This window comes from Symphalangus syndactylus, chromosome 15 (genome assembly GCF_028878055.3).
Source record: "Symphalangus syndactylus isolate Jambi chromosome 15, NHGRI_mSymSyn1-v2.1_pri, whole genome shotgun sequence".
Classification (NCBI taxonomy): domain Eukaryota; kingdom Metazoa; phylum Chordata; class Mammalia; order Primates; family Hylobatidae; genus Symphalangus; species Symphalangus syndactylus.
In genome coordinates this window covers 91560525-91579754 of record NC_072437.2, presented here as the reverse complement: position 1 = coordinate 91579754, position 19230 = coordinate 91560525, and the positions used below count along the sequence as shown (strand labels likewise).

The window sequence follows — 19230 nt, the reverse complement described above, 5'->3', positions numbered from 1 at the left end:
AGAAAGTCATATAATAAAACACTAGGAGACTCATTTACTTAAAGGGAGTCTTGGCCGGGCGTGGTGGCTCATGCCTGTAATCTCAGCACTTTGGGAGGCCCAGGTGGGCAGATCACGAGGTCAGGAGATCGAGACCATCCTGGCTAACATGGTGAAACCCTGTCTCTACTAAAAATATAAAAAATTAGCCAGGTGTGGTGGCGGGCGCCTGTAGTCTCAGCTACTTGGGAGGCTGAGGCAGGAGAATGGCATGAACCCGGGAGGCGGAGCTTGCAGTGAGCCGAGATCACGCCACTGCACTCCAGCCTGGGCGACAGAGCGAGACTCAGTCTCAAAACAAAAAAAACAAAAAAAAACCTACCCCTTCTTTCCTCAAAAATATGACTTCTTTAATATAAACTACATTAGCACGACTTGACAAGTTTTCTTTTTATTCAATCCCTTTAGTTCTCTAAACAACCTATAAATTCAAATGTCTAGAAACACTCAGAGTAGGCCCTTCATCATGATGTAAAAATTCCTCTCTGTAGGATGATTATTTGTTAGAATTCATGGACTCTAATAAAGTTATAGACTTTAAAGAACTTGTCTAGTGAGATGAGTAACTGAGTTACCTTGAATAGAAGTTGGTCTAAATAATTTTTTACTCATGTAACAAAAGGTAAATTTCAAATAAAGCGATCATGCTATACAGACCAGTAATTTTAGGCAAAATTAAATGCCAACTGTGATTCAGAAACTAATTAAGTTTTCCTTAATTTTAGAAATACAGATTTGATCTGCATTTAAAAGGATTCATTTTCAAAGTATATTTCAAAAAAATATTATATCTAATATCTCAAATACCTTGGCCTTCCATTTCGATTCAGACAACTACCAAGCTTGCTCTTGCCTCTGGATTTTGGTATTGTTCGGTGCCATTCTGGGTAAAAATCTAGGAAACCCATCAAATTTTGCTTCTCCTGGTATTTTCACAGATATTACTTTTCTACTCTTCCCGTAATATGCCTCAGGTTTTTAATGTTAGCAAGTTTAGAAAAAAGATTTTCAAATATGAATTTCAGATATACACACACATATACACAAAAGTACAAAATACCTGTCAAAATTTGGCAATATGCCAAGAGCTGGGGAGAACACAATCATTGCCCTAGAGGAAATCTATAATTTTCACCCATAAACATTCTCCTGAAAGACCCAAAGGACATATAAGCATTAACCACATATACACTGAAGTAGTTACATAATATATCAGTGAATGACTATGTTTTGCAGGGTGACGGGTAAAGTGGGACTTATTGGAGTTGTATGTTAAGATACATAGTTAGGATTTTTTCTGAGGCTGTCAGTACATTTCAACTGAGAAAAAAAGATTTCCAGCACAAGGTGCTGCCTGAGAAAAAGGTCAGAGTGGTCTGAGTTGATGGAGGAGGAGCAGCTGTATGAATCTCTGTTTCAGAATTACTGTAATAGATCATGGTGTGAGCACTGTCCTGGAATAAAATAGACTAGTCAGGTCTTGTACACAAAGGACAAAGAACTTGGTCCTAAACCAGAGTCAATGTAAAGTCACTCAAAATTGGTTCTCAGCTGCTTTGGATATGATCTAGAATCATATCCAATCATAGATCCACTCCCAGGTATATACTGAAAACATACATCCAACTAACAAGTCACGCATGAATGCTTATAGAAGCATTATTCATTTTAGCCAAAAAGTGGAAACAACCCAAATGTCCAACTGATGAATATATAAACAAAATGTGGTATATCTATACAATGCAATATGATCCAGCCATAGAAAGGTATGAAGTACTGATACATGTACTACATGGATGAACCTTGAAAACATTACATTAAGTAAAGAAACACAAATACAAAAGGCCACACGTTGAATTAGTCCATTTATATGAAATGTCCAGAACAGGCAAATCCACTGAGACAGAAAGTAGATTAGTGCTTGTCAATGGCTGGGGAGAGAGGGGAATGGGAGTGACTGCTTAACGGGTTTCTTTTTGGGGTCATGAAAATGTCCTAGGATTAGACAGTGATGGTGGTTGCACAGCCTCGTCGATCTACTAAAAATCACTATATTGATCACACACTTTTAAAAGGGTGAATTTTATGGTATGTGACTTATATCTCAATTTTTAAAAAGGAGTGCTCAGCATTTTTTCTGCTACAATACATCTGAAGAACATAACATAACTCCATCAATAAAGGCAGCTTACTACAGCAAGGACTGGTTTTGGGACTTCGACGATAATTGTATTAAAGAATATTCAGAATCATGATACCAAGAGTCTTTAAGTATTAAGGTCAAAACAACAGGTAAAAGCCACCTTTTAGCAACAACATCAAGAGCTGCCTTGAGGTGACAAAGGATCGCTAAAGAGAAAAGATAATTTCTAAGTAACATGACCAAGGCTACGTAATCCGGTGTGAAGGAAAAAATTCCCAAAGTGTTCTGAAGGAGGAAAGGACAGTAGTTTTATTTTCTAGCAGCAGCTAAGAACAGAAAAAGAGTCAAGAGACAATGAGGATTGGATTCAATAGTGAAAGGCACTACAAGAAAGATTAACACCAGTCACAGGGAATCAAATGTATTTATCAACACTGATTTGCCATACATAGTTCCCACCTAACAAATGAATCACATTTCAAATGTTTATAAATCAGAATTAGAACACATTTGCCCAGAGAATTAATTGTCCAAGTAGTTAAGTTTGCAAATGGCCTACAATAATTATAATTTTTCATTATTTCTGTTTTCCTAGCTGAAATTCAGCGTGCCAGAAGCCCTGTCCCTACCTTCCATCTTTCCACACATCAGAGCCCCAACGAGAAATTCCATTACTTCCTAAACTCTAAGTAGCAAAAGAACTTCTTTCCCCTTCCAATTTGTTACCATCCATCACCTCAGCAGCATACAAAATTCTGACTCCTTACTCCTCATGGAGGTGAGGCCAAAGCAGAATCATTTGCCATCCAGAGCCCCCGACAAAACAGAGTTCTGCCATGGCAGTTTTGCACATGGGAGAGTCTTACATCAGACCCCTGACTTCAGAGGCTGCTTTTCTTGAATGGCCAATGTTCTCATGATTGAAAACTCACACACACACACAATTATGGTGTTCAGTGCAAACGCTAATAAATTTATCTCCACTGTTAAATAATGAGGACCTCACCACATCCAATGGGTACAATGGAACATTTGTAGTGCATATATATACTACTACACGTACAGCAAGAGCTCAAAAAATGCTGGCCAGGGAAAACAAGGGGAAAAGAAAGGCATGGCAAGAAAAAATTAAAACCCACAAAATTTGCTGGGGTCTGCAGAAAACACAATTTAAAAAAAAAATCCCTTTGTCCTATTCCTGTTGGAATGTCTTTTCTGATGAGCTCTTCCCTGTCTTCTACGATCCAAATCAAATACTGTAAACTTTGAAGCTTTTCCTGAAAACCTTAACCAGTTGGGGACTTCCTTCTCCGTGTTGCCATACATCTTGCATTAATTATTAGAGTGCTTATTGAATTGCAACATTTACATGTCTGTTTCTCCAGTAGTTATCTCCTCAAATAATGGAGTACTTCATTCATCTTTGCATTCCCAATACCTTGGACAGTGCTTGGCACATAGAAGGGTCCAATAAATACTTGTTGAAAGAATGAGTAATTGACTTCTGCAAATGTTCAAAGACACAGTAAAAGTAATAACTCACATGAACAAATCCCAAATGAATTGATTTTCCAGTATTGCTACTAAAAAAAATGAAATTTAAGCATGAAATCTCAACGGGGCCTAAACTGTGGATCTGAATGCACTGATATCTAAGGTAGGTTAACTTCAACCACATGGAAATAAGAAGTACACAGCAAATACAGTCATCCCTCAGTATCCACAAGGGGTGCGTTCCAGGACCGCCCCCCAAAATCCACAGATGCTCAAGTTTCTAATATAAAATGGTGTCCTATTTGCATATAACCTACGCATATCCTCCCACACACTTAAATCATCTCTAGATTACTTACAATACCTAATAAAATGTAAATGCTATATAAACAGTTGTTATACTCTATTTTTTTAGGAAATAATGACAAGAAAAAAATCTGTACATGCTCAGTAGAGATGCAACTATCCTTTCCCCCACCCCCTCGAAAATTTTTGAACCACAGTTGCTTGAATCTACAGATGCAGGACCTGCAGATACAGGTGACTAACTGTCCCTTTCTGTCACATTTTTAGAAGGTTATAAGGAATACTCTTTATTGCATACATGACTATTCCAGTGATAGAAATTACATATTGTATTTGGCATTTCTGACATCTAAAGAAATATTTAAATCAAAATGAACTTAGATACAGCATTCAGCCATATTCAGAAGGGGAAAAAGGTAATGGGATGCTCCAGTGCAGGCTGAATCAGAAGAGTTTCTTTGTGCTGCCCACCAACTGAATGATTCAAGGGAGTGGGAACAGGCACTAGCCCATAAATCCTCGACATCTTAAGAGAGAAATACAGAGGAATGGCAAGGTAGCATAAGACATGTTGGGTTAAGTAACTGATAAGTCTTTGGGAGTTACCAAGCTTTTTGGCAGTTGATGAGAACCAACGTTAAAGCATGAGACTAAAAAATACGGAAATCCACCATCATCTAAAGTAAAATTTTTTAGTGGTTGTTTGCCTAATCTTGCAAAAAATATTACATTTTATGTTCATAATTTTTACTTCCTCCAATCATAATACTAGAAAAGACCCTAAAAATTATCTGCTGAAACCCCCCTACTAAGATCTATAAGGGCAAATGACTTTCTCAAGGTCATACTGCTATCAGAAGCACAGTCTGAATTCAAATTCAGGTTTCCAAGGATCGCACATCTAGAGTTCTTTCCACTAGATGAAGTGCTTCCACATGGTTTTCATTAGAGTTTAGTCCTACATACACACAAACACACACACACACACATACACCCCTCTAGATACACAAGTATGTTTGTGTATATACGTATAGACACACCCATATATCTACATAAACAGTTTTATAGCACTTTTTTATAGCACTTGAAAAAACTAGGGCGCTTCAGTAATATACCCAGAAAGTACATCAGTTTATTGAAACAAATATTAATAGTTCTATAAGGTATTTATGTTTTTGAGTAACCCACTAGAAATCAAACTCCACAACTATTTTTCTACTTATTCAATATATTAATTATATGAAGCATAATGGTTAAGAGCATGGGCTCTGGAGTGAAAAACCTGCGCCTAATCCTCTAATCTTAGCTGACATTTAATTAGCTGTGTACTCATGGGTAAATTTGCTTAACCTTTCTAAGCCTCAGTTTCCTCAACTGGAAAACTGAAAAATAACAGAATCGACTTGATATACTTCTTGTGAGGATTAAATAGATGATGAATGTAAAGTGCTTTGCCCAGCACCTGAAACTTAATTACTCAGTACTTTAGCTATTATTGCCATTATCACTGCCTACTTACTAATCTCTGGGCTCTCAACAAATGTGCCCCAAAGAAAGTTGGCAGTATGTCTCTCTCTCTTTCTCTCTCTCTCTCACACACACACACAAACACACACTCATTCCTCACTCATAATTATTTATTCTTTGGAACATAGATTATAACAGATTAAAAACCCTACTAAGAAAATTCCTTTTGTTTTTCTTTTTTGAAGAAAAACCTCTTATCCCAAATTGATATTTTAAATTATCCAAACATCCAGCGCAAATATTGAAGTCTAGAATTTAAAAACACAAATTGTTTTCTGTCTTCTAACGCTTTCCTACTCTTTAAAACAAAATTAGTTTGGTTGCCTAAACTCTGCAAAGAGGAGATACAATCAACTCAGAAAGAAAATGAACCCCCCTGCTTCCCACTGAGTACCCTTTAAGTGTTCAGACACAAAGGACACTATCTCATTTATGGCGACACAAGTGAGAACAAATTAATCCCAAGATTTATTGTGTATTTCTTTAAACTCTATTATAATCTGAAATTAACATCGTTATAAAAGGTCCCTTTTCCCTACTATGCAATCATGCCTCAAGTAAGTCAAAGAAATGAATCTTTCAAGCTATTTTATTTCCTAAAACTTAATAATTTAAGCAGCTAACTTCTCTGGTCTAAATTATTTTACCAATTATTCATGTTCTATGCTCACTGGGCAACTGAAAGGATACAACGTTTACATACATTCATTTCAATAGTCCAATATGTCTAAACCAAGCTTATTTGCGTTATTTCCTTTTATAGAAAATCTCAGGTTCTCCTTGAAGGTGTTACCATCTGAGTTCTTAGAGAACAAATCTCAGCTGCAGAATATATAATGTAATTTGAAAGTAAATCAATACTAGAAACAAATTATTTGATCATCATCTTATTATAAAAGATTAAACAGCCACAAATTTTATTTTACCAGGACTAAAATGCACTAAATTACATTTCACTGACATAAGATCAAAAGAACCTCATAAATACTATGCGATATTTTACCAGAGTGAGGTTACAAAAAAGTAAAACCGAAAAAATCCCTGTAATTTTAAAACTCTCTAAAACTATCTCTAAAAGATAGTAATGTTAAAACTCTCTTGACATTTGATCCATTAAAAATAGAAGTTCATCACATAAAGAGAATCATTAAAGACTGATGGAAAACAAACCCCAAGGATTACAAATAATAAGTTCTTTTTTCCAAAATGCAATGTTACTTTTCAGCTGTCACACATGACTAAGAATGTCCATACATTATACCTTCAACTATCTTTAAATTCAAAGATATTGAAATTATTCTTTCAAATTATTCTTAACGGCCTAAATGAAAACCTGACCACAGAGATATAAAATGTGCTTAAGTACCTCCTGCCAATACACAGTATTAGTTTTCTAATAAAATGTACAACGTTAAAACAAATATGCATATTTTATTAGCTTAAATTGGTAATTTATGAAAACAGAACCGGCTTCTCTCACACAGTTTAAAAATAATGCAAAGGCGCTAGAATTTTATATAACATGACAGTTTGGTCAAATGTACTGTAATGTCTAATCTCATGGGATTGGGGATTTTATGAATATGCCCAAAATTACATAATACTGGGGGAAGGGGAGATGGTTTAAAGCTTTTGAGATATATCATATGGTAAGTTAACAAACATAATTTTAAAAATGTATGTCATTACAGAGTAAAACTTCAACAATAAGTCTAATTAGACAACAACAGAGTCAGCAGTATCTCCAGACGCTGATTTCTCCAGTGTCACCAGACTATCCATTCCGCTAAAAAGTACTTTTAAATACGTGCGGCGCCCGGAATAACAAGTTTTCAAATCCAAATCCCTACCTTCTGCCGATCTGTTCCACTTTACTGTTGCATAAAAGCACTAAAATACACATTCCAAATTAATTAGAACTCCTATCTTCCTCGTAGAGTCCATTGTAAATACTTTTAGAAAGATATTTCAGTAAATCTAAGAAAAATGCTGAATAAATATACACTTTCCTTTCCAACACCCAGAATACTAAAGTATTTATAAATATGCGCCCCCCTCCCCCACACTAGGGAACTTCAGCTTTATGAATTTTTTTTCGTGCTAATGTAGTCTGAACATACTCTCCTACCTAATTTGAAATTTTAAGTGATTAAACATCATATAGCAGGTGACTAAACTGGGATGTTCAAGTAAAGCTACTTCGTTTCTAATAAAATCCAAAGATTATATAATAAGCTTTGACTTTTCAATAATTTTCTATTCTGTCAAATGCAACAGAGACAACATCCATTTTACAAGAAAACATGGAGTTAATAAAATATATTTTCCCCCCAACTAAGAATTGCCTTCTCTTTTGTCAACATTACAAGACATTCATCTACTGACAAAGAGAAAAAATGAACAATTCACTTGCCTGTTAAGAAACTAAATTGGAAGCACTACCAGTCATAGGTTTAATTAAGTTGTTACTAGGGAAGAATATTTAAAGCAAAGGGATTAAAGTTCACTGCCAGCCCCTAAATTTGGGGGAAACCGCCTTAACGAGATAGTCTCTATGTCACTTGCCTTCTTCCCCACTACCCACCCTGCACCAAACCCCCATTGTTCTATGTAAAAATTCACAGCTAATAATATCTAAATAGCAATTGCAACATTTATGTTTCAGATGATCACTATGGGGAACTCTCTCCAGAACCACATTCACTCGCTGCCTTCCTTCCCTCAAATAAAATACAAATTTGATAAAAAATCGATCACAAACTGGTGGGGGAAAGGATCACAGCCTTCCTTCTAGACCGATGGATGACACTCCAGAGGCGGGTGAGGAAATCCCCATAAGGTTACCATAATAAATCGACCAAGGAAAAAAAAAAAATTTAACCCGGCGTTTTAGAACGAATTTTTTCATAAATCAGCTTTGAAATCCTTGAAAAGTATACAGCCCACGGTGCAGAGGCTCATCTTGCCTCTTACCACCAGAGCACAACACAGACGCGGCACGCAGGATTTCTTGTGGGTTTGGATCCCTCGTACACCACTTCCTCCCGAAACCTGGCTGGCGGAGCCAGAGGCCGGCGTCGAGGAAGTCAGAGCCCGGCACCCCGGCGGCCCGCTCTCCCTCCGGGCTACCTGCCTCGGCCTGCGGGAGCGCCGCCAGCGCGGACACCGGCCCAGACACACACACTCACCCATCTTTCCTCTTGGCTTTGTAGACGTGACCATAAGTGCCTCGGCCAACTTTGCAGCCCTCGTATTCAAACAGGTCCTCGACCCGCTCCCGCTCGCTGCTCAGCTTCACTTTAAAGTCATAGTCCATTGTCACAGCCTCTGAGGCCGGAGAGCTGGGTCGGGGGGCCGGGGGGCAGGGGTGGGGACCGGGGAAGCACGGGCAGCCGCAGCCCCCGGGAACCCGCCCGCTCTACGCCCGCCGGCCGCAGCACCAGCCCGACTGACGCGGCAAGAGCAGGAGGAGGCCCCGCGAAAGCGCCGGGGACATCCAGGGGGACGGCGGGGCAGAGGCCGGCCGGGGGTGGAGGAACGGGGAGGATCCCCCGGCGAAGGAGAGCCGAGGGACGAGGGCTGGGGGTGGGGAGCGGTGTCTCTGCCCTTGTCCCCGCGGGCTCCCTGGGCGCCGGCTCCGCCGCTCTCTCCGGCCGCGCGTTCTGCTCCTGCTGCGGCGGGAGCGGCGGGGCGGCCAGGCGGGCTCTCCTCCTCTCACACGCGCACTCGCGCCTCACGCTCTCACACACACGCTCACACTCACTCACTCACTCACTCTCCCATACACTCAAACAGAAAGGCAGCGCCGCACAACAGCCGGTACCTCCTCAAAGAGAGGAGGAGGGAGGGCACTCGCGGAACACGGCCGCGGCTGTCGCAAAAACGTCGCGAAGCCTCGGGCTGCCTCCGGGCCACCCTCTAGCCCGCTCCCGCGGTGGCTGGCCGCTCCTGCTGGCGCTGGCACCCTGAGGACCGTGTGGAGGGAGCAGGGGAGCCACTGCCCAAAGCTGCCGCCAAATGCAGCACGTGAAACCAGCCCCAGCGGTGGCCCGGCCCCAGACTACAATACCCAGAATGCACAGGCCGCCGCCGCTGCCGCCCCTTCTACGACTCCGCCCCACACGGTGGGAATATGGGAGCGTTGCATGATGGGACTCGTAGTCTAGGGAGAAATTCAATCACTTGGGGAAAATTTATTTTTATTTTTATTTTTACAGCGATCTAACTAGAGTCTGATTTCAGCCATAAACTTGATCAAAGAGGTGCACGTGGGAAGGAGGGTAGTCTGCATTAGAAACACATTTTGTGCCACTCTGAACTCCAGATTTTAAAGGCCACTATCATCGATAAAAGCCGATATAATATTTGTGAACAGCTCGCGGGCCAGCAGTTGGGGTACTCTTGGTGTTCACAGTCTGATAAGGGCTGCACAATGATGTCAACATACTGATATTACAAGCACCAATAAAAGTGAATCAATGACCAGTGTCCAAGCTACTCCTAAACATTGTTACTCTTGTGACAGATGATCATCCAAACCTTTCCTATCCATTTACAGGAAGTATTGAGTACAGTACAGTCTTCTGCGATACTACCTCTAAGGACACCAGTTTCTAGCTATGATTACAGAAAGGATCTAAATCCATGGGAACCAGTTTGTTAATAATTTTAAGGTAGCAGTATGTCCTGCTTCAGGAGTCCTGGTATCTTGATACTAATCTATCATTTTTATCTTATCCCTCTTGTCTATTTTTAATTTTTGGTTTCCAATTGCTACCATTTCCACTAAAGCTCCCCACTTCCCAAAGGGAATATGAACTTGGGACTTTTAAAGTGAAATTTTTAACACTTTTTTTCCACCTTTCCTGTGGTATTTATCAAATTCTGTTTCATCTTTTATTTCCTCTCTATTGCTAGATCCTAAGTTGTTATAGGAAGTCATATTTGCATCTTCCGTAAAACCTAGTGTCATGCCTTGATAATGATGCACAGTAAACACTTGTTAAATTAATGAATGAATAAACATATTTATCTCAAAAAGATCCATATACAAATGATGATGATGATGATATCATCTTGTGAAAAAGCCTCCAAAGGGCTTTCTCTTATATAATTTTCCTTGGAGAAAGTTAGTGACTTCACCACTGTGTAAAATTAAATTGTTTTTACCTAGCATACTATATAAGTATTTAGTATTTTAGTATACTGGGTTTGAATCCTGCATTATCATTTATTAGTGTGAGCCTAGAATTTTTCTTTGCAAAGTGCAAAGCACAAAACAAATGTAAGCTTTCATTAATGGCATATTAGTTGTTTCCATTCAGTGATGAAAATTGGGTAACTCTCTAGCAGAACTGCTCATTTGCATGCTTAAAGAATTACATCATTTTCTAAATATGGATTTAAAAGATTCTTCCTTAGACAGTGTATTTTGTATTTTTTGAGGGATGTGTCTTTTGTGCACGTATTTACTCATGGATCTTGAGAAATCAAACTACCACACTGGAGGAAAAGTTGTGAAGAGGCATGGGACTCCGCTTGGCCCTACGCTGTATCGGGTCCTCCTTCCCCACCTCCTGTACCAATTATACATGCTATTCTGGAACTCTGAAGGTCTCAGACGTTTTTTGTTTGTCTTTTTGTGTTTTTATTTTGAGACAGGGTCTGGCTGTGTCACCCAGGCTGGAGTGCAGTGATGTGATCACGGTTTACTGCAACCTTGAACTCCTGGGCTCAAGCAATTCTCCTCCCCAGCCTCCTGAGTAGCTGGGACTACAGGCGTGTGCCACTACACCCAGCTAATTTTTTTTTTTTTTTTTTTTTTTTTTGAGAGACGGAGTCTCACTCTGTTGCCCAGGCTGGTCTTTAACTCCTGGGTTCAAGTGATCCTCCCGTCTCAACCTCCCAAAGTGCTAGGATTACAGGCATAAGCCACATACCTGGCCTCAGACTTTTAAAAATGTACTTTTGTACACTGTTTTGGCTGGCTTCACTCTGGGTGAAGGTGAACTCTCCCTGAAGGAATTGAGTGTCCTCACTGTCAACTGAGTATCCTGAATGTCATTCCTGACTGTCAGTCTTTTCCTGGGGCAGGAAAAGGAGCTAACCTTGGACTAGGGAAGAGCAAGATCTGCTTTTCTCTTTGAAGCCAGGGTGAGAGTTAGAGGCCTAGACTCTACGTTGGAGGAATATGGTGGTAGGAGGTAAGCTGACCCTGTAAAATGGTATCAGGATGGGGAGCTGAGAAAGAGATAGCCACTAAGTGCCCCTTACAGGAGAGCATGGCTAATGCTAGGAACAGTAGCATCTAATATTCAGTTTTAAGTGTCTCCTTTGGTGTGTTCTTAAGGTTCTTAAGAGCTAAGATGCTTCCTCATACCATCTCTGATCTTCACAGTCCTACCCATCCCCCAAGTGCCTAATTTGGTCATGAAGCCTTTCCCAATTCTTGCAACTAGATATGACCTTTCTTTATCATGAACCTCTACCCTAGCCCTGGCCACCACTGCACTTTATTTGTAACTCATTATAGCTGCCTTGTATTTTAATCATTTATTTTATGTGATTAAAAAAATCTGCCCCTTAATAAATTTAATGACTGAGTTTCTGCCTTAATCATCTCTATATCCCCTATAGTGCCAAGCACATATTGTTTGCCTAATTATATTTCATTACAATGTGTTTAATTGGATTGATTTCAATAAATGCTGAAGTGGACATTAATAATAATAAAGGTGGAGGACAGTCATTTTAAAACATTTAGTATCTTGCCTCAGTCTTGCCTCCAAAAAGGGCTTTTTATAGCTGCAAAAGGACTGAGTGCTTCATGATATATTAATGTAAAAGCCCAAGTGGCTCTTCTCATAGTTAATCACTGCAGTCTCTACAACTTTGAATTCCACTTTCTCACTCAGTATTAAGGCATGCTTTCACTGGAAAGCATGTAACCTCTCATTCTACAGGTGGCACGTTCATCCCGCACATATTAACCATCTACATGTGAGCACAGTGTTTGACACAAGGAAGAACAAGTTAGGTTAATCAATCCAAGAGCCTTTTTTTAATATTTCATTTTTTTCACTCTGTCTTTCTGGCCTGATTTTTAAAAAATTTTCAAAGAAACTATAGACGCAAAAAGTTTCCTTACTAACTCTGCGAGCATCCAGAATATAATTTAGACCTTAGAAATAACCAGAATATAAAAAATACTTTCAAAAATATCTTACTCTTCTCCCCTTCACCATGTGGGTGTCATTTGCCTTTGTGGACTCATTTCCTCCACACAACGGGAAACATGACCACCAATAATTGCTGAATTTTACATCAGACAATGGCTATCATTAGTGAAGAATTGAATGTTTCTCAATTCTGGTTCTAAAAATCCCAAGAAGGGCCCTGCTATGGCTGAGTCAGGCCCATCCTAGGCCAACTAAGTGTAGCCACAGGGACAAGACCATGCAAGAATATGAGAGCTCCTTTATTAGGGGGCATGAGGAAGATGGGGGTAGGGAGCTCACAGGAGGAAGAATGCCCTAAGTATTATATAGGAAATAAAACAGGACAATGTGATAGAAAGTGAGACCAGGAGGAAATTCCTTCAGATTGGTAGATGGTCAAGATTTCTCTAAGGAGACAATGCTTAAGCAGAGACCTGAATGTTGAGAAACAAAATCTGCTGTGGATGAGGGAGCAGAGTAGTCCAGGCAGATTAAACAGACAGCAAGTGCAAAAGGCAAATCTGGGAATGAAGGAACAGAAAAATGACAAGAATATAATGAGTAAAAGGGGAAATTGCGTGAGGTGAAGACAGAGAGGTAGACAGGGACCACATTATATATGGCCTTTTTGACCATAGTAAGGCATTTGGGTTTTATTTTTAGGGCAACCTTTCAGAAGGTTATAAGGAGGGGAGTGACCAGATATGATTTATGCTTTAAAAAGAATATCCTGGTGCTATGTGAAGAATTAATTGTAGGAGGCAAGATGGATGGATGGATGGATGGATGGTGAAATAGATACATAGATAGATAGATAGATAGATAGATAGATAGATAGATAGATAGATGGATAGACAGATGAGTGAATTGATGGATAGAAAGATAAATAGAGGAATGGATGGATGGATGGACAGATAGGTAGATAGATTAGATAGATAGATAGATAGATAGATAGATAGATAGATAGATAGATAAATAGATGAATAGGTGAGTGAATGGATAGATAGATGGATGAATAGATGAATGAACAGATGGATAATGGATATATAGATGGGTGAATAGATGATGGATGGATGAATGAATGGATGGATAGATAGATGGGTGGATGGATGGATGGATGAATGATGGGTAAATGGATGGATGGATGGATAGGGAGGGAGGGAGATAGATGATAAATATATCGATAATAGATAGATAGATAGATAGATAGATAGATATGGAGACAGGGATTTATGGAACTTGCTGATCAGTTGGATGGGAAGTAAAGAAAAAGAAGTAATTAAGATGACCCCTGAGGATGGTGCCACTTACTGAGATGCGGAAGACTGAGAGTAACAAGTTTAGGTGAAAAAAGTAAGTTCCATTTTGGACATGTCAAACATGAGATGCCTCAGAAATCTAAGTGAACATATCTGGTGGGCAGGTGGATGTGGGAGTCTGAAGCTCAAAGGAAAAAGCAGGGCAGGAGATAAGAATTTGGAAATCACCAACCGTAACAGTTGGTTAGATTGCCTACAAAGTAAATACGTTACAGTGAGAAAGAACAAGTCCCTGAGGATCTCCAACATTCAAGGGCTGAGTATAGGAGAGAAGGCCAGAAGGTTATTTGAAAATCAGGGAATATGAAATCACAAAAGCCAAGGGAAGAACATGTTTTGAAAAGGAGGGATGGGCAATAGAACTGAATGCTGCCAAGAAGTCAAGTAAGATAAAGATCTTAGTGTTAAACGTATCATAGTTTCTCAACCTGTTTTAAAATGGTTTCCCCGCTAAGGAGCATGTTCAGATTTTTTTTTCTGTCTACCCCCATGAAATGTTAATTTTACAGATATAGTTTATCTGTTTGTGCACTGTAGCACATTGGAGGACCACACACCGTTTTAGTATCTTTTTTTTTTTTTTGAGCCCTTCAGAATCAGATTTTGCCCCTTAGCGATATTATCCCACTGAGAATGCACGATTCATTGATACATAAATGATTTTGGACACTAACAACAGTAGTTGTGGCAGTGAAGCAGGAGTCGAAGCCAATCTGCATTGGACTGAAGAGTGAATCTGAAGTAATGAAATGGAACCAGACATGTAGATACATTAACAGCAGAATGGTTGCAAGAACTGCCTCTGGAATCTGGCCTCTGCATTCAAACCTGCCCCTAACTAACAAGGCAAGCTGCTTTATTTGTGTCTCAGTTTCCTTCTTTATCTGTAAAAGTGGAATAATAGTAACTACCTCATAAGGTTGTTGGAAGGGTTAAGAGAGTTAATAGCAATATATGTAAAGTATTTAGAATTGTACCTGGTATTAATACACGGTACATGTTCTAAGTTAGCACTTATTCTTCAGAATGACTATATTAGCTGTAAAATGGAGATGAAATATAGGATCTACTTTATATAGTTTCTTATCAAAGAGGGGATTGTCACAGGAGGTGAACATGAAGTAGAAAGAAACATTAGTCAGGAGAGACTGGAGGTATTTCACTGCTGATTAAATGGAACCACTTGCAAGAAGATACTGAGAACAATAGTTCTGTATCTCTAAAATAGAGAGAGGGAATGGTCCCAGGGCGTAGGTGAAAGCATTGCTCTTGATCAGGAAGAGACATATCTCTTCCATGTTAACAAGCAGGAAGAAGAAAAGGATAATAATCCTTATCACATACCTATTTCTGCCCTACAAACAACTCCCAAAGACAGTGGCATAAAACAACAACAATTTATTATTTCTCATGATTCAGTAGGTTGGCTGGACTCAGCCAAGTGTTTCTGCTGGTCTCATCTGACATTACTCACATGGCTGTAAGTAGTTGCTAGACTGGGGCTGGAGGGTCTAAGATGACCTCATATGCACATCTGTGGCCTTGGTTCTGGCTGTCGGCTGGGCCTCTCTCTGCACATGGTTTTTCCTCATTCAGTAGTCAAGCTCAAACTTTCTTATCTGGTACTGACATGCTTTAAAATGGTAAAGATAAAAGCCATAAGGTTTCTTGAGGTCTGTGCTCTGGAACTCACATATCACTTCCACCACATCTTGGTTAAAGCAAGTCACAAGACCAGCCCAGATTCAAGGAATGGGCAAATAGACTCCACTTCTTGATAGTAAGAAGTGCAAAATACTGTGGCCATGTTTTTCTCTCTCTCCCAAACATGGATGCATATAAATCTGTAGATCTGGTAAATGTTGAAGCAGTTCCTTTTCAAATGGCTTTGGTTTTCCCTGTAAAGTAGAAGAAAAACTCACCTGCTGTGAAGCAGGGGAAGGAGTGGAAAGAGAGAGAGCAATGATTGCATATCTGAAAAGACTGCAGGTTTAAAATAGTGCTTGAGCAGAATGGGAGAGATAGCTGGCAGGATATCATCAGAGGACTTCTAGCCAATGTATGCGGCCCATTTGCAGGTGCAGCCATGCATTTATATCAATATCCTTTTGCCTTGTGTGATTTTCATCACTAGTACTCAACAGCTCAGGTGGAGGCTGGGCAAAGACAGATGTTGGATTCATCCAGGTTTGGGACCTTGCCAGCTGGGTATGATGAAAAGATAATTGGGCGAGGGAGGTTAGGATCATTGGCAGGAGAGTAGTTAAAATGACAGACCACCATGACATTGAAGTTGAGTAGGGAATGAAATGGGGACAGGATTTCCCCTTTTACCTTGTAATACTAGCTTGAAAATTTTTACCTTTTTGCAAGATAATTAAAAAAAAAACATAACCTCATTCCTTGCTTCCTTAAGATTGGTAGCAATACACTTTCATCAAATACATACTAAGACAGCTGAAGTAATAATGTGAGTGATAGGTTTAAAACGATTTCTCCTTTTCTTGACTAGTAGATTCCTATTACTTTGACTGTTAAGGGCATCCCTGACTGAAATCTCTCAGATTTGTTGTTGGTGAATTCCATCCTCACGTTCTGTAAGTATTAAGGAGAAGTTACCTCTTTAAAATGATATTTAGTACTGTAATTTTGTCCTTTTTTTCCCTAGTGGACACCTTTTTAAAAATAAGCATATCACTTTATATTTTTCAGTTCAAAATATATTTTGCTACACAAGAGTGTAGCAACTAATCTATAGGAACACAGTTTAGTTTTGTGTTAAGTTTTTCAAGGCTTAATATATTACTCTGGCTTCTTGTTTCAGTATGTTTCACTCTCCATTTAGCTGGACTGTGTTACTCAGGCCCAATTGCCAGGAAAGCCAAGTCTTTTCTGGCTGGTTCCGGCGCAAACATGTATCTCTCCTGTGAGCCACATAGCTTTTTCTATCACACATAAACATGGCTAGGTCACCTCTGCAACCACCTGATATTTGATACCCAGGGCTATTTGTTTCCACGCAACCCCATGCCCAGAACCTCTGGGACTCTTTCTCCCTTAGCAGCCTTTTCCCTGCCCCGCCTCCACCACCCAAGGTCAGGTTCCATCAGCTATCATCCTTCTCGCCCCGAAAGGCTACATCCTGTTTAAATTTCTTAATGTTTTATTTACATCATTCCTCTGCTTAAAAATCTTTAAAGACCGTACATGATTTTCCATTGCCTACAGCTTAATTTAAACTCCTTCATCTAATATTTCAGGTCCCGTATTTACTTTAGCCTGGCTTATGAAAATACTTTAAGGCAGCTTACAATAGAAATACTAGAATTAAATTAGTTAGCTCCACGTAGCTAAGTTTCCCACAATCTGAGCTCTTCTATATTTCCAGTATAGCTGAGGAACAGTTTCTCATAGGCTGCTTCCTACCCAATGAAACAGTGGTTCTCAACCTTGGTTGTCCATTGAAATTACTTAGGGAATCCCCCTAGCAATCCCTTTCCCCCCATTCTTAAAATTTTATTTTTATTTTATTTTATTTTATTTTATTTATTTATTTATTTATTTGGAGACAGAGTATCCCTCTGTCGCCCAGGCTGGAGTGCAGTGGCGTGATCTTGGCTCACTGCAAGCTCCACCTCCCTGGTTCACGCCATTCTCCTGCCTCAGCCTCCCGAGTAGCTGGGGACTACAGGGGCCTGCCACCACGCCCGGCTAATTTTTTGTGATTTTTAGTAGAGACAAGGTTTCACCGTGTTAGCCAGAATGGTCTCGATCTCCTGAGCTCGTGATCCACCCGCCTCAGCTTCCCAAAGTTCTGGGATTACAGGCGTGAGCCACCGTGCCCAGCAAAATTTTAATATATTTAATTGACAAAGATTATATATATTCAAGGCATGTAACATGATTATTTCACATATGTATACGTTGTATAATGATTATCATGGTCAAATTAATTGATGCATCCATCACCACCCATGGTGTACCTTAGATCCTCAGAACTTGTTCATCTGTTTTTTTTTTTGAGATGGAGTCTTTCTCTGTCGCCCACGCTGGAGGGAAGTGACGTGATCTCTGCTCACTGCAACCTCCGCCTCCTGGGTTCAAGCGATTCTCCTGCCTCAGCCTCTGGAGTAGCTGGTATTACAGGTGCGCACCACCACGCCTGGCTAATTTTTGTATTTTGAGCAGAGACGGGGTCTCACCATCTCTGGTCAGGCTGGTCTCAAACTCCTGACCTCATGTGATCTGCCTGCCTCAGTCTCCCAAAATGCTGGGATTACAGGCGTGAGCCACCATGCCCAGCCAGAACTTGTTCATCTTATAACTGAAAGTTTGTATCCTTTGACCAAGATCTCCCCATTTCCCTCACACCCCCAACCCCTGACAGCCACCATTCTATGAATTGGACTATTTTAGATTATACATAAATATGAGATCATACAGTACTTGTCTTTTGATTCTTGGCTTATTTCCCTTAACATAATAGCCTCTAGTTCCGTCCATGTTGTTGCAAATGGCAGAATTTCCTTCTTTTTCTTTCTTTTTTTTTTTTTTTGAGAGGGAGTTTCGCTCTTGTCACCCAAGCTGGAGTGCAGTGGTGCGATCTCGGCTCACTGCAACTTCCGCCTCCGGGATTCAAGTGGTTCTCCTGCCTCAGCCTCTCGAGTAGCTGGGATTACAGGTGCCCACCACCACACCCAGCTAATTTTTGTATTTTTGGTAGAGACAGAGTTTCACCATGTTTGGCCAGGCTGGTCTCAAACTCCTGACCTCAGGTGATCCGCCTGCCTCAGCCTCCCAAAGTGCTGGGATTACAGGCATGAGCTACCATGCCCAGCCTTCCCTTCTTTTTCATAGCTGAATAATATTCCTCTGTGTGTGTGTGTGTGTGTGTGTACACACCACTTTTACATATACACATTACTTTTTCTTTATCCATTCATCCATTGATGGACATTTAGGTTATCTTCATTATCTTGGCTATTGTGAATAATCATGCAATAAACATGGAATACAGATATCTCTCTGAGATACCAATTTCATTTCCTTTGGGTATATGCCCAGAAATGGGATAGATGGATCATATGGCAGTTCTATTTTTAATTTTTTGAGGAACTGCCATACTGTTTTCCATAATAGCTGTACCAATTTACATTCCCACCAACAGTGTTCAAGGCTTCCTTTT

The 19230-nt window shown here is 40.0% G+C and overlaps 1 protein-coding gene across 4 annotated transcripts in view; it reads right to left on the bottom strand.

Moving 5' to 3' along the window:
* Positions 1 to 9576, bottom strand: part of CDK8 (cyclin dependent kinase 8) — a 149813-nt gene extending 140237 nt beyond the window's left edge. For 2 of the 4 annotated variants that reach the window (XM_055243989.2, XM_055243990.2), the window contains exon 1: positions 8698 to 9576. In XM_055243989.2, the coding sequence (XP_055099964.1) occupies positions 8698 to 8825 (128 nt within the window). In that variant the 5' untranslated portion in view covers positions 8826 to 9576. The remainder of the gene's footprint in view (positions 1 to 8697) is intronic. The other 2 variants (XM_063619252.1, XM_063619251.1) reach the window with 2 other exon arrangements.
* Positions 9577 to 19230: the final 9654 nt, after the last annotated feature.